The 15,217-nt window shown below is 36.6% G+C and overlaps 3 protein-coding genes across 4 annotated transcripts; 1 reads left to right on the top strand and 2 right to left on the bottom strand.

Moving 5' to 3' along the window:
- Window positions 1–411: 411 nt before the first annotated feature.
- Window positions 412–4,765, bottom strand: Gcn5 (Gcn5 acetyltransferase). The gene is made up of 14 exons (XM_066390274.1): window positions 4,394–4,765; window positions 3,651–3,750; window positions 3,201–3,346; window positions 2,878–3,146; window positions 2,660–2,817; window positions 2,459–2,605; window positions 2,320–2,409; window positions 2,112–2,260; window positions 1,846–2,054; window positions 1,500–1,720; window positions 1,217–1,453; window positions 1,017–1,162; window positions 730–820; window positions 412–672 (listed from the first exon to the last, which is right to left on the bottom strand). Exons 1-14 carry the CDS (start codon window positions 4,577–4,579, stop codon window positions 479–481), a joined length of 2,343 nt encoding a protein of 780 aa, XP_066246371.1. The 5' UTR covers window positions 4,580–4,765; the 3' UTR covers window positions 412–478.
- A 224-nt stretch (window positions 4,766–4,989) lies between these two features.
- Hlc (putative ATP-dependent RNA helicase DDX56) lies at window positions 4,990–6,706 on the bottom strand. The gene has a single exon (XM_066390275.1). It carries the CDS (start codon window positions 6,684–6,686, stop codon window positions 5,022–5,024), a length of 1,665 nt encoding a protein of 554 aa, XP_066246372.1. The 5' UTR covers window positions 6,687–6,706; the 3' UTR covers window positions 4,990–5,021.
- Window positions 6,707–6,941: 235 nt separating this feature from the next.
- Window positions 6,942–15,198, top strand: wapl (wings apart-like). 2 transcript variants are annotated; one of them, XM_066389995.1, is made up of 19 exons: window positions 6,943–7,554; window positions 7,762–7,908; window positions 8,204–8,413; window positions 8,500–8,702; window positions 9,115–9,440; window positions 9,781–10,215; window positions 10,271–10,432; window positions 10,590–10,745; window positions 10,804–10,930; window positions 10,985–11,067; window positions 11,122–11,249; window positions 11,306–11,552; window positions 11,647–11,985; window positions 13,200–13,422; window positions 13,483–13,598; window positions 13,680–13,779; window positions 13,839–14,018; window positions 14,072–14,262; window positions 14,371–15,198. In XM_066389995.1, exons 1-19 carry the CDS (start codon window positions 7,370–7,372, stop codon window positions 14,509–14,511), a joined length of 3,699 nt encoding a protein of 1,232 aa, XP_066246092.1. In that variant the 5' UTR covers window positions 6,943–7,369; the 3' UTR covers window positions 14,512–15,198. The 2 variants fall into 2 exon arrangements, with proteins under 2 accessions (XP_066246091.1, XP_066246092.1); XM_066389994.1 differs by having other exon boundaries at window positions 6,942–7,554; window positions 13,200–13,598.
- The last annotated feature ends 19 nt before the right edge of the window (window positions 15,199–15,217 follow it).

Here is a 15,217-nt window from a genome sequence, read left to right as displayed (position 1 = left end):
TGTCGAGTGTGTACTCGCATCATTCAGTCGCATACTAGGCGATTATTTCTCCGATTACTTTTCATGTACTCGTGCAGTGCTTTAGTGTGTACCCACTTTTAGACGGACGTTCTTTGATTGCTGGAGTCTAGTACCATCCTTGGGTGGCTTTTTGGATTTCGGGACCTTTAACGTGCCCGGCAATGCCACTCACGTCGGATCCCCCTGAACTTTTTGCATAAGCTTTACTGTTAGCGTTAACCCTCGTAAATTTACGATTTATTTTTCAACTAGTTACCATGAGTAATTTCTTTAGCCACAACGTCAACTTATTTAAACTTAAATTTTACAAGATTTCGTCAAAGAAAATAATTATGACAATATAAATTGGTGTCATCAGGTAAAAAAGGGAATGGTTATAACAAAAACAACTTTTTACGTTTTTCTTTCTAAGGTATCCTTTGTTATCAATATTTGAAACTTGCCAGGCTCAAGTCTATTATTTATCCCATAAACCTAATTCCTTCATTTTGGTCTGGAAATATTGCTGTAAAGTCACCGCACACTCATAATAAAGCGTCTCGGGAGCATTGTATATCTTGCAGTTGGTAAAGATGCGCATCATGTCGGCGATAAAGAGCCTCCTGGAGACGTAATACTTCGACTTCAGTCTTTCGGTCATTGTTTTAAGATCTAAAAGCAAACAATTTTTGAATGCAGAAAAATTGAAGACAAATAATCTCTCTTTACCCATTGGGTATTTGATATGGTCGTAATAGTCAGGCACCTCTGCCTTGCTTACAGGCTGTCTAAACGGGGCCGACGATTGGTGACTTTTCACCTAAAACCCGTATATAGGGTGGTTACTTTTACAAAGCACTCCGTGATATAACCTATTTTCAACGTGGATTTATTATTTTATAAGCTCCAAAATGGCCAACTTCTTTGTAATTTAATTCGCTCTATACCTCTTTGTATTTAGGAGATATAAAATATAAATATATATAAAATTTGTTGTGTGTTAAAAAACAACATACAGCGGTAAGTACGGTCTTCAGCATATTAGTAAGAGTATCAACATCTTGCGATTCTTCCAAGTGTTGGCCTCTTGTAACACGAGTAGCGGGCTTATAGCCTGTTTCTTCTAGGCCAGGAATTGATTCAATAGGGATACTTTTGACTCCTAAAAATCTAGATTACTTAGAAAGCACTGGTTGCATAGGAGTCTTTAACAAACCGTCTTTGAAAAAGGTGATCCCCGGATGTACTTTAGATACCAATCGTTGCTGCTGATAAATCAGCTGCTTAATGAACTTCTTCTGTCTTTGCAACACGCTCGTCGCCTGTGTGTAAATAATCTTGGGATTCAGCTCGCAGTGCATCAAGGTTGCGGCTTCGTATTCTTTTATGTAACCTTGATACACTGATGGACTCAGCTTAATGTGATCCGAGAATCCTTGACGCTCGAAATAGCCTATATGGGTTTTCAGAATGAAATCACATTGGTAAGCGTAACTTACCTATGGCTTCTTTATCAGCGTAAGTCAGACAATGATAAATTCCCTTCGAAACGTGATAATCCTTAAGATGGTTCATCATATGAGTACCGTAGCCTTTGATTTGCTCACGCGAGATTAGCGCACAAAAAACGATTTCAGTGAAGCCTTGAGTGAAAAAGGGCCGGAAGCAAATACCGCCTATTGGCTGGTTATCTTTGATCAAGGCGATCGTCCTGTGTTTCCTTAAAGGAAGATAAAACATTTTAAGACTAATGCATTAAGATAAGAAAATGAAGACAAGGATAGTACTGAGTTGATTCTAATAGAGTAGTAATTAATATTGGTCAAAATCCGACAAATTACTTACGGGTCGAACAGCAGCAAAGTGATATATTCCGCTGGCATTCTTGGTAACTGATGCGAAAAAACATTCTTTAATCCGATAAACCATAGCATTACTTGCTTAGAAACGGGCTGCGTGAGATTATTGCCGATTAAATGCAATTGAATGACACCATTTTTTTCTTCCAACTTCGGTGCCTCGTCAGTGGGGGCAGGGTGTTCAGAAAAAACCATCTAAATGTGCGCTCGATATTAAAGAATATCCTCCTTTAAATTTAGAAAATAACTCACGTCAGTGCTGCTCATGTAATTTGGATCGTCAATTACATTCATAATCTGATTGACCGCCTCTGTAGTAATGTCTTCGAACGCTTCATCCTGCGCCATTTTTTTTCTTTTAGCCTCTCTCGGAGTCCCTTCGTTCGATCTGATAGTTTTTCCTAATAAACACGTCCGGTATATACTACTGTGGTTCACTAACATTTTTTATCAACAATACCTGACGCTACTGTTACAGTGGTAAATCCATCTTTATCTACAGGTCCCCCAGTTAATTTTTCAAATTCGCCTTTTTTGGAACTTGAAGCTCCTAACAAAAATTGTTTTACTTTTGAAAATAAACATTGCAAGTAACTTACCTCGGTTCATACCTCTGCTATCCAGAGGAAATGTTATTGGCTGAGCTTTAAATTCCGGGTCCCAAATAGGCGAATTTGGAGAATAAATTTCCTCTTCCAGTTGATTTAAAAACGGAGGGAAGTTGTTCAGAAGCATTATTTTGCGTTCTACAAGAAAGCATTATATTATTTTAAATCACTTTAAGCAAACAGAAATCAAACCGAATGTCATGGTATCTCTTTCTTTATGAAACTGATCCATCATCTGCTTCCTTATGTATTTAAACACAGCTCTAAGCAGCCGCTTTCCAAACACCTGGGTAGTTTCGTAATGCGGCAATGAATCACAGAATTTAGGAATCTCGCAGAAGACTAACCATCTAAACAGAAAACCAATCCCTGAACAAGTGAAATTTATCCAGTAATTTAAGCAGTATTACCTAGTATATTCTATAGTATACAACTTGGCCTCTTCTGGATTTATTATATTCTTCTGACTGCTTGGTGTAGGGAAATCCCATGTGTTCAAGCAATGAAACAATATTTTTACCATTTCATACATAGTTTTCAATTCCTGACCAATATGAGAGTATTTGTATAAAAGGAGGTTAGTAACGGCCTTGTGGATGCTAGGTTTTTCAAAGGGTGGTTGCCCTACAGGCCCTTCCACTACTGGTTTTTCCAGCGTTAAAACGCAGTTCCTTAAAACCTGATAAAATTGATTAATATTCAAATATCAGCTGCTTAAGAGGTTAAAACTTACTTTATAGAAATATAAATACACTTTTTTGGTTTCTGGGTTTTCTTGTCTAGACATTGCAGTATACATATTATCGACATCTACAACCATGCCTAATAACCAGTTTATTGTTTCCTCAGTCTTTGCACGAAGGTGGGATATATGACTTTCTAAAATTAAATAGACATTGGAGCAGATTTGGAATTTGAAAATTGAAAAGGTTCAAAAACATTTAATTTTTATGTTATTTGATGTGATTCTAAACTCCATATGTTGTTTTCAAAAACTACCTTTTCATGCAATAAAGTACATATGGAGCTTGAAAACATGAATCGCTACTATTTTAATGACTACTTATTTTCATACATCTTTCTTATGATGTGTTTTGTAATAAGAATTAAATACAGTTTCTTAAATTAAACCTTAATGATACACAGTGTAGTTCATGTAAATTGAAAAGAACCATATTATTACCTAATGTGTGTTCACATTTACACCGGTCCTCAAACCCTGGTGCAAAGGGGACTTCAGACCTTTCAGGCCTTTTCCAGCCTATGCAGTCACAGCTGGAACCCTGCAAACATTTAGGGAGAAACATCACATATGATATACCACATCATATGCAATAAAAAAATGTATTCATATTTTATGATTTATACAAGTGTATGTTTTATTTTTTTAGTTTTGATGGGCTCTCATCGCGTTAGCAGTGTTAATCAAATGATTATTTCTTATTAAAAATGAAGCACTAGCCCTGCCTATGTATGTCTCTTGAACATGCAATAGTAGAGATCCAGTTAAAAACTACTCCAAAATAATTTGGACACACTGATGAATATCATGAGAAGTTCTTTAATAGGTTGGATACAATGAGTTTCTGTTAAAATCTCAATCTGGGCACTGCGAGTTTGTATCTTATGTTAGTTTCTTAAGGAACAGATTTAGATCAAGACCTGCTTAGGAATCAGTCCTTTATGATGAAGACATTTACCCATCTACTCTACAGTGACTGAACTCCTTTTCCTGATTGATAAAATCACAATCACATCTTTAGACTAAGTGTTTATATGAACCTTAAAAGTAGAAAATTGTAAAAAACTAATGATGATTGTTCAACAGTCACAACTGAAGCTTCAAAATGTATGTTTATAATCTACTCAATTATTTATATATACACTATAGTTCTGCTTTGCCCTGGGATCTATTCAAGTACTTACTTGACATTTTGAGTATACAGCCAGTTTTTGCAACTTTCTGCTCATGGGAAGCAGCAATATCTGCTGCTTCTTCTGTCGAATTTTTTGCAAATTTCGCCATCGACTCCCAATTTCCTCAGACTTTTTCTCTTCAGTATTGCCTTCTGGCCCTTGAGCAAAAACTGATGATGACGCTTCCTGCTCCATTCTATTGATAAGTAATCGAACACTGTTCAACTGGTTTATGAAGCTTATTAACGCATGCCTAAATGGTTTAATTTTTTCACGCTATTAGTAATTCATTAAGTTATAGGTATTTTTCAAGTAGTAAATAATAAAATCGTCTTTCCTTAAGGACAACAAACAAGTAGGTTAGGGGATGGTTCCATGAATATTTTTATTGACAAACGAAATGTCAGATTGCAAGTTCTAAGATCTTATAGGAATATCCTTTTTTATTGCATTGTGTGGACGAAGACACAACACGTCATTTGCGCATGTAGGTTATTTAGCTATTGTAAAGTATGTAAACTTTAAATCTGTATTCTCAATTTTAATTTTTAAGATTTGTAATGCCAAGGATCTAAAAAAACTCAAAAAACATACAAAAAGATATATTTAAAACCTCAATAAATATACAAATTCCACATTAATGTTTAGCACGTTTAACCTTCTTCTTGAAACCTTCAAACTGCATACTCACAAGAGGATTATTTTTCTTTGCCATGTATTTGGAAGTTGACTCAGACATCCTACTAAAGTCCCGTTTTCCCTTCCCTTTTTTAGCAATACCTGACAAGCTCTTTAATGTCTCTGGCACAATATATTCAGGCACATTGCTTAAATGTTGTTGCACTCTCACAGTATGCAAAGCTTTATCATGTCTCAATACTTGCAAGTCTGTAGGATTATCCTCAAAGTAAGTTTTCAGTTTATTACAGTTGAAAATCTCTTGCTTAATTTCCTTCAATCTTGCTTCCCTTACTGCTATTTTGGTCACTGCTTTCCAGGCATCTTTTGCTCTATACTTAAATGCTTCAACTTCATCCAGATTGAACTCATATGACTTGAAAACTGAAAGATTTTCTTGGCCATGTTGAAGATATTTTTCAACTTTCTCTAATAGGTTACTTTCCCTGATGCTGACAAAAGATAAAACACTTCCTTGATTGTTTCCACGAGCAGTTCTTCCTGCTCTATGAATATATGAATGTATGTCCAAGGGAAAATCAAAGTTGACCACATTAGACACAAACTGAAAGTCAATTCCTCGTGACACACCACTGTTCCTGTCTTTCACTCTTTTGAATTTCCCTGGTTTATTTGCTTGCTTGCCCACATTTTCAGTATCAGGCTGCTCTAAAGCCTTCTCATCTGAAGCCACAATGATATCATACACTCCTTGATTAAACTGATTGACTGAATGACAACGTATTTTAGAGGGAAGTTCAGAATTTAATACACAAGTTCGAAGCCTAAATTGCTCTAAGAACAATTTAATTTTGTAACACTTGTCAACAGTCTGGACAAAAATTATGGTTTTGCCTCTGATTAAATGTAGTTTCAATAATGCATAAAGTATAGTGGCTTTTTCAAGCTCCTCTGCCCTAATATGATAATGTGTTATTTGACTGGCAGGTGGCAACTCTGGTTCCTGAAGTGACAGGGTTACAGGATTATGTAGCATTATCTTTTTCAAGCTCTTGACGTCTTCACTCAAAGTGGCTGATACCAAGACTGATTGGCAAATACTAGGAAGATAGTCAAGTAGTTTTTTAACCTCAGCTTCATAACCAAACGAAAAAACCAGATCTGCCTCATCGATTACCAATATCTCCAGTGATGTTTTTAAATTGATGTTTCCTGCTTCACAGTGTTGCAAACAGCGAGCAGGAGTGGCCACAATTATATCAGGTTTCTCAATTAACAAAGGTTTCTGCACACTCAAGTCTTCTTGAGGGGCTATGTCAATGCATTTCACTTCTCTGGAACATTTTAGGGTTAGGTCTTTAATAACTCTATGTATCTGCTGGCACAATTCTTGACTGGGTGCTAGTATAAGGGCCTTAAAGTCTTGGTGGGCTACCACTTGCTTTAAATTTAAAATTTTTTGTACAATAGGGATGGCAAACGCCGCAGTTTTACCGGAACCAGTGCGAGCCCTCACAAGGACATCCTTCCCTTCTAGAAGGAAAGGGATTGCTTTTTCTTGGATGAGAGTTGGTGCTCCCCAGCCCAACTTTTCAATGGCTTTCAATACACGATCATCTAATTCCATCACATGAAACGATGTGGGTTTTTCGGAATCATCCATTTTGGATGTTCACTAAAATTCTACCTTTATAGATCGAGATCTTCAAAAAAATTATAATTTACCGGGCCATAAACCGAGAACACGAGCTACTTGTGTTATTGAAATGAAAATTTAACCTCACTTTTACTTGACTTCTGACTAATCGCGGGACCTAAGGTAATGTCAATTGGTTTTTGTTGCCGTCCTTCTCTATTACAAGATATTGAAGAAAGACAACAAATGCGACCCAGTTTAGTGAGTCCGTAGTGATCGTAGCTTCTAGCAATATATACCAATTGTAGCAAACCGTAGAACCGCAGACCGTAGCGTATTTATGCCACAATTTGACAAGAAACAGAAAAGTAAAAATTTACTAAAATTACAGCAATTTAACGTGTTTTTCATTAAAAACTACAAATTTCCATGAATTTCTAACAAATAGAAACACCCCTTATACAAGCCGCCGACTGAAAAGATACCAGACGATTGTTTTCATAAAGAAAAATGGCGATGTTTTAATCAATGCCCGTGATTTTAAATGGATCTTTTGAATGTTTTGATGTGTGCTTTCATTTAAAATCCCCGGTTTTTTAAATCGCCTTTCACTTCGCATTATCGACGTTTTAAGGAATTCATCATGTCAGAGGGAGATCCGTGGTTTTTATCATTGTTTCCAACCCTAGAATGACCTAGAGGAACCAAAAATGTCCCGTGGTTTTGGCAAATATAAAAGAGGTGCTAGCCACCACAGTTTTCACTTTGATACACTTTTCAAGGAGAATAGCAATAGGCCTTCTGCTGCCCGGTCAGCGGCATCAGTTGGCAAATGGGGTATAACAAGTTTCACTAGTATTCGAACATTAAATGGACGACAAGAAGCTGAGTCAAAGTAAGTAGTGTTCATGGTAGATTTTAGCTTTTTAGGCTGTTTTTGGAAAAAGACTTAATGATCATGAAAACTCTGGGATGTTTACCTCAGATAAACACACATTAACCCAAGGTTAAGATGACTTTTTTTATTTTGTTGGCACATTTCAATGAAATATCTGAAAATAGATAACTTCATAGATACTTAATGTATACTTGAATTTTAAAGAGGTGCAGAGAGTGCTCCCAAGCCAAAGAAGTTCTTCAAGAGCAGAGATATCAGCCAAGATGCCAATAGCGCTTCAAGTTACCAAGCCACAAGTAGCTTTGGCTCCACTTCCAAAAGGTCTTGTGCCACTTATGATTCAAACGATAGGTTAGTAATTAATTTCCTTTGAGATTGTTATTGTTGAAATTTTCATTTTATAATTAAGTAGTTTATGATTCAACTTATTAATGCAAGAGCAAGTGCAGACATCTACATACACTATTTAAGTTTGGAATTTTTGGTGTTTATACAAACATATATAGGTGCAAACAAATTTTTATTATATAATTTTATTACTGATTTTTGTTTGGAAGCAAATTTTCATTTTGCAATTAAAAAGATTCCAAAGTTAATCCTGCATAGGAATCTATTTACTTTGACTGTGAGAAATAATTTTTTATAGGCAAACTAGAGGTAGCTCATCTCCAAAGAAATTCTTCTCATCGAAAAATGCTCATGAGAAAATGCTCACTCTGAATCAGCAGGCCAAGAGGCGAAATTCAGATCGTAGCGACACTAGTGAGACCTCCAAGCCACCGATAGTTTTGCGGATATGCAAAGGCAAATCCCAACTGATAAATGACGATGATCCTGAGAAAACTGACACTCCAAGGTAAGCTGTTTTTAACTTAATTGAACATTTGACATTTTATAGCATGTGTAGTGTTAATTAATTTTTTTGTTGCTTTTTTGTTCCAGTAACGCTGCTTCAACTTCTCCAATGAGGTCTCCTCGCGCCCTGCGGGAAAATTCAAATTCCCAACCTCAAACAACTCCTCCTAGACCCTCGAATTGCAGAATCACGCGCAGCGCACGCAGAAGCATGCAAATGGATCCAAGCACCAGTCCTGCTACTGCTGAGGCTCCCTCAGAGTTGACAGTGTTTCCTGCTGCTAAGAAAGGTATCTGAAAGGTTTTATGACCCCGTTATAGTACTCACAAGAGTTGTTCACATATTTTTGAGTTGAAAAGAACTTTTCATACGAACGTATGGTAAAGTTAAAAGCAAATTATTGAGTGTTGACACCTTGAGCGTTAACAGCATGTATCCATGAAAGCAAAGAAATAGATCAATGTTCTGCTTTGATTTCTTCGCTTCCACCGAAATTATGCTGCTGTCAAAGTTATTAGAATTTTATAAAACTGGCAGTGCATCAATGTGCTGCTAACTTGCCTGCAAGGCAATTTCTGTAGAAATCACTAGAGTACCTAATACTTTTTTTTTAACATTTCCATGAATACTATGCCTTTAATAAATTTGCCAGGACTTTGATGTATTGGCACTTAACCAGTGTGTTTTTTCCATTATGATAGATGGAACACAAAGTGATCTGTCTCCGCAATACGTGCCTGCCGAAAAATTTGAAGAAGAGCGTAGAGCGCTCTACGCTAGTTTGTTGAAGCCGGATTCTCCCTATCCTCCAGGAGATGATGTAGATGGTGGTCCTCGGGAAGGGCCGCTTTTAGCACCTGATCGAGACCCAGGAGAAGGTCCACTTGAATCTTCCATTGGAGCTCCAAGCAGCGAACGAACGGTGGCCAATAAAAGCATCGAGGATGTGATGGCAGAATTACATGGAGGGGTGGAGCAAACTGAAGATATCCGGCAAGAACTGCCGTCGACTGTTGCAGATCTTAAGGTATAAAATAAAATTTTTCATTATGATAGAATTGATGTTTTTTTAATTTTTTGAGGTATCACACAAAAAAAGTTGAGTTTTCCTCGTTTTTAAAAGTTTAGTAATAATATTTTAGTTCAATTTTGAATCATCCTGTGGTCCAGATGTATGTAAAATCTTAGACCCACTTTATATGAAATATTTCAAAATTAAAATGTTTAGTTTTGTTAATTAAGTCTTCTAATGAGCATTTAAGATACTGAAAAATTCGCTTTCGCTTCTCTTTTTACGATCGTTCCAGACCTTTATTACACCTTGTTGTATTAAAATTTCCGAGATTCAATATATTTTGTTTGAACAGCTCAAACTCGAGGCCTCCGGTAGTGCACCAAGAAATCAGGAATTTTCTCAGCTTACGGAACAAAGTACTGAAATGGAAATTGATAAATTTGCATCAAGTGAGCCTCCACCGGTCGAGGAATCGGTAGAAGAGAAGCTCGCGAGATTGGAAGCCGAATATGAGCAACCTCTCAACGAAGAGCCGTTGGAAACCATTGAGAATATTGCCAAGGAAATCCAGAATACCAAAGTAGTGAAAGTGATGCCTCCGGTACGCAAAAGAGGTAGACAAAAGGACGTAAAGAAGGATGTTTCTGACGCAACGGAGGAGGAGAAAGTACCGCGCAACTTGAGAGTGGGCTTGAGAACTAGGAATAGGACAGGAAATACTGCCAAAGATTGGGTAGATGAAGAAGAGGAGGAGGATTTTGAGGAACCCGTTAAGAAAAAGCCGAAGGTGAGACTTCTGTTATTTGATCTACTTTAAAGTGTATTCTTATTCTTTTCAATAGGTTAAAGAGAAAAACACAAAACTAGCAGTGCCTCCGATAAAGATTAAAACGCCACCAGTGGGAATCACAGAGGAACCTTCGAGTAAGAAAGATGGAAAGAAAACCATAGAAGAAGAATGGGGCACAGATAGCGATTCAAACAGTACTGCTCCTGAGTTAGAGGTAAATTTTGAAGACCTAGAAAAATGATTTAAAAACAATTTTTATATTAAAAAAAATCAGTGGCATATTTACCTGTTTTTCATCAAAAATAATTAATGACCTACTGTTATATAGTTCTTTGCAATGTTTTGGCGCTATCGCTTAATTATTTATTTAGATGAAGCACCCTGTTCCTAGCATCGAACCGCCCTTTACCGAAGTAGAGGCGAAGGAGAAAATCTCTGATAAGACTTTGGAAAAACCACCTGAACCTCTTCCAGTTAAGCTCGTAATTTCTAAGAAAAAGGGCAGTATTTTTAAGAGCAGGGCGTTGGTATGTGTTGTATAACTCAAGAAGTACCAACTTACTCAATTATTTTAAATTTTGTTAGGTGGATGATGATTCCAAGAAAAGGAGAGCTATATATGTACATAAATGGACAGACAAAGAAGGAGGAGAAACACCCGCCAGACCTGAGATTCAAAACACGGAACTGGACGAGGCATTTGATTTTAAAGGTGCGTTATTCGCTTATGTTTTTTGTTTTTATTCATAATTTATTGGTAAAATAGGCGATACCTTGACAAGGGTAACTTCTTCGGTTGACGATGCTCAAGACATAACGAGTGTGAAGTGTGCAAAGACTGATAAACCCGTGAGTTTCCTGGTCTATACCGTTTATTTAGTTGCACCAATAAAGATTTTTCAGTACTATATGGTGGTCCGCAACGTGAAAAAAGCCCACCAAATTCAAGAGATCGGAGAGTTTCAGGAATTCAACGACGACGTCGAATACATCTTGGACGCGTTGCAAGATAACAATCCGATCAGCACAAGGTGAACATTGACTGCTTTGCTCATCTATATATCACTTATTTCTTTCTCTCGTTTAGGTGTTTGTCGGCAATCACCCTGGCGTCCAAATGCATGGCGCCGGCCTTCAGAATGCACGTCCGCGCGCATGGCACCGTCGCCAAGTTCTTCAAGGCACTGCATGACGCCACTAAAGATCAAAGTTTGGGTTTATGCACGGCCACCGTTATGTTCGTTCTCAGCCAAGATCGGCTAAATATGGACTTGGATCGTGACTGTTTAGAGCTGATGCTCAACCTGTTGGAATCGGACGTCAGTTATCAACAGGTAACTACTTTCACTTTAAACTGCTCATAGATGAAAATTTAGCTCAACAAAATTGAATCTTTGTTGATACTTAATTACCCGCCTCTATTTTCAGGCTTTGGACGAATGTGGCCTAACCACTTCGCAACTGGAGAAAAATAAGCAAAAAGTACGCGAATTGTGCGCCGAAATCCAGAGCCAAGGCCACGCAATGCATCTAAACCTAGAAAACATTACTACTGGCCAATTGGCCATGGAAACCCTGCTCTCATTGACCTCGAAACGGGCCGGGGAGTGGTTTAAGGAGGAGCTGCGCGAGCTGGGCGGCCTGGAGCACATTATGAAAACAATTCACGAGTGCTGTCGACAGGTGTCCGATTATGTAGTCAGTTGGACGGACGTGCTGCTGGATAAACTAAAGAAAGTCGATCGGTGCCTTAGAGTTTTGGAGAACGTAAGTTTTTTGTTTAATTGGAATTTGACCACTATATATTATTCCAACTTATTAAAAGTCTTGGTTCGCCATAGAAAGCAAATACTTTTCACTTATACCGGGTGCCCCGAAGACGACTCGCTATATTTAATCACCTTCTTCATATTTTCCCCATCTCTAATAATGGACTCATCATAAGCAGTCTAAACATAAGGAAATACTCTGAGCAGGTCAGGATTAATAGTGCTAGATTTCCTGCTTGCAATTAGTAATGTGGGCAATTTTAGGGCGTTTTCTTATTGTTTCTTTTTTTAACGCACTATCTTAAGTAAATACAGGATTATTTACGTCATGCTGCACGGAATATTGCGACTAAAGTATTTAATATTTTTCATTATTTTTGCGTTGTATAGATCTTAAATAGAGGTACATTCTAAAATTATTTTCCTTTTAACGGGGAATTGTAAATTAGTAAAAAATATCAAAGTTATGTTTTTTTTAAATAAAACACCTAATATATTAGTACCGTTTTAGATTAATTGAGAAAAATAAATGTAAGTTTGATTAAGGTTTACATACTCTAAACCTTAAGGACTTTGAAATAATTGAGATTTTGTAAAAATGTAATGTAAATTTAAAATCTCTGCTTTAAAGAAAGTTTAAATTAGAGTGAGTCGAAATTCACACCAAATCTCAGACATGCGGCATATTTCATGCTATAGACATAAAAATTTAGATATTTTATACAGTGTGTTCAAAAAATAAGTTGAAAAATGTATTTACTTTGAAGAGTATTAACTTGCTTAATTTAAGTGGAATACCCTATATTTCATTACTTGGAGTAACAGATAGAAATATTACCAATCGAAAACTATTGTACTTTTCTATACCTAAATGTTCAAATTTTCTTTAAATATTAAGAGTTAAAAAAAAGTAGAAAATTCTATTACTTTTTGTATCAGTTGCCATGGTTAGATCTAAAATGCTAATATAAAAAGTATGCGTTCTTGTTTTTGGATAATTTTTTATTTATGATATTTTCAATACTATTTGCGGAACTTACAAGACAAAGAATGATATTTATGTTTTCAAAGTATTCTCAATACACTTGACTGATTTATGTTGGTATTTTGAAAAATTTGGGTTTAGCTAACATGAAGATTAAAAAAATGAATTTGATGTACATACTTAGTGTTGTTATCAAAAATCCTCAACAATCATTCAACATCCTACAGGTAACCCAAAACAATGAAGAAAATCAGACGTACATCCTAAAGTACAATGACGGAATGATGATCGACACCCTCTTTAATTTGTATAAATTGTGTGACTGCGAAATTCCTCTTTACCCCGTCACGGACATCGCAGACAAGTCATCCACGGGGACCATAATACGCGAAGCTCTGATGGTCACGCTCAAGGTACTCATTAACTTGACGCACCATTTCAGACAACAGTGTAAGTTATGTCGGATTTCTAGAAAAGTTCAAAATAATGTTTTTGTGTTCTTCTTTGCAGCCATTGGTAGCCAGTTGATCGGATCCCGTGCCGGAATTATCGAAACTAGTCTACATTTGCTCCTACAAGTTCCCAATTACATTCCGGAGCAAAAAAAGTTTGAACTGGGTGTTCTGGTAAGTCGATTTGTGTTTAAATCTGTATTAGACGATAAATCAGTCAATTATATCTAATATTAAATGAAACTTTGCCTCTAGGTGCTGATGTTGCTAATCAATCTGATCCAAGATCAGGAGGTCAACAAGAAGCTTCTGATGGAGGCCAAAGCACCCTCGAAACTCGAGAGCATTTATTCCAGTAAGCCATTATTTCGCAACATAATTAACGGCAAATTAAAGATAATCGACGACTTGCAGGGGAAGAAAGTGCCGTAGAGGCCCTCATTGTGCAATATTACGAGTGGGAAAGTTGCGCAAAGATAGCGGAAAATAAGACAAACGCTATATTAGACGGAGAGAAGGACGAGCACGACCAGGATGTGCAGGCGCCGCAGCAGAAGAGCAATGAGGAGTTTATTGAGGAAACGGTGGCGAAGCGTGGGTCCTTGATTACTAAGACATGTTTTTTTGTTAATCGTTCGTATTTGTAGTTCTTCAAAAAGCAGGCACTCACATGGAATATACATTCCTGGCTTCGTATATTGTGATGGTTGTCGGTTTCCTGATCATGGACAATGAGCCTTATCAAGTCGGAATCAGGCAATTCCTACGGGGCAACAATTTCACCGATATGGTGGAGTTGTTGAAGAAATTCTTCAATTTTATGAATCTGACTGCTTCCGTGAGTACATTGTCTTTACTTTTTACAGCCTTCGATAATATGATATATCCTGTGGTAACGTGCACGAATCGAATGTTTTCAAATAAATGTTTTGCCGTTTACTTTCAGACGGAAGCTTCCAGCGTGTGCGCAATTAAAGCTACACAGAAGGTGATCAAATTCCTCGAATCCTGCGATGAAACCAAAACCGATTACCAGCAGGAACATAAAGAGACGGAACCGGTCGATCTGGTCGTGCCGTACTTATAAAACAGACTGACGACATTCTTAGGCCTTATATATTCGATAGTTTTCATGTAAAAAATCGGACTTAGGGAAAGGTAAATCTTGTAGCGGCGTTTGATGTTAACGTGTTTTATCTCTTGGTTCTCAACGAGCGAACACGGTAACACAAAGTCTGAACATACTTTATCAAAAATGGCAGGAACTAGAATTTAGGTGATTCATTCAAGAAAGTGCTATTTGAAGAGTTTTTTTGTTATATTTCTTGTCATACTGTATTTTCCTATTTTAAAAACAATTTTTCTACTCGTTTAAGTATGTGGATCATAAAAAGCCACTTATGTGACCGGAAAGTATTATATCTATTCTTAAAATTGCATTAAATTACAAACCGCCAAGAGAATTTCTGCCACGATTGCATATTTAGGTAGAATAATGATTTAAGAAATTTATTTTCTATTTTTTCTCTGTATTATTTCTGTATACAAAAAGAGAGATATTTTATAAAGCAAGTATAGTGTATTAAGTTTTCTATGGTTGATTTTTTGTGTAAATACAATTTTCCCTCCGAAGACGCTCCTTCGATGATTTTAGGAGTATGTAAATTTGAACTATACAATTTTAGAATATTATTTATTTCTAATTTTTTGTATTAATTGTCCGATTTGGATTGTTTTCAAATATGTAAATATATTACGAATACGATTTTTATCAGGTTTTGTCTTTCATTACT

The sequence above is a fragment of the Euwallacea similis genome, chromosome 5 (genome assembly GCF_039881205.1).
Source record: "Euwallacea similis isolate ESF13 chromosome 5, ESF131.1, whole genome shotgun sequence".
Lineage (NCBI taxonomy): Eukaryota > Metazoa > Arthropoda > Insecta > Coleoptera > Curculionidae > Euwallacea > Euwallacea similis.
Note: the sequence above shows the minus strand (reverse complement) of the source record. Positions and strands in the feature narration are given on the sequence as shown.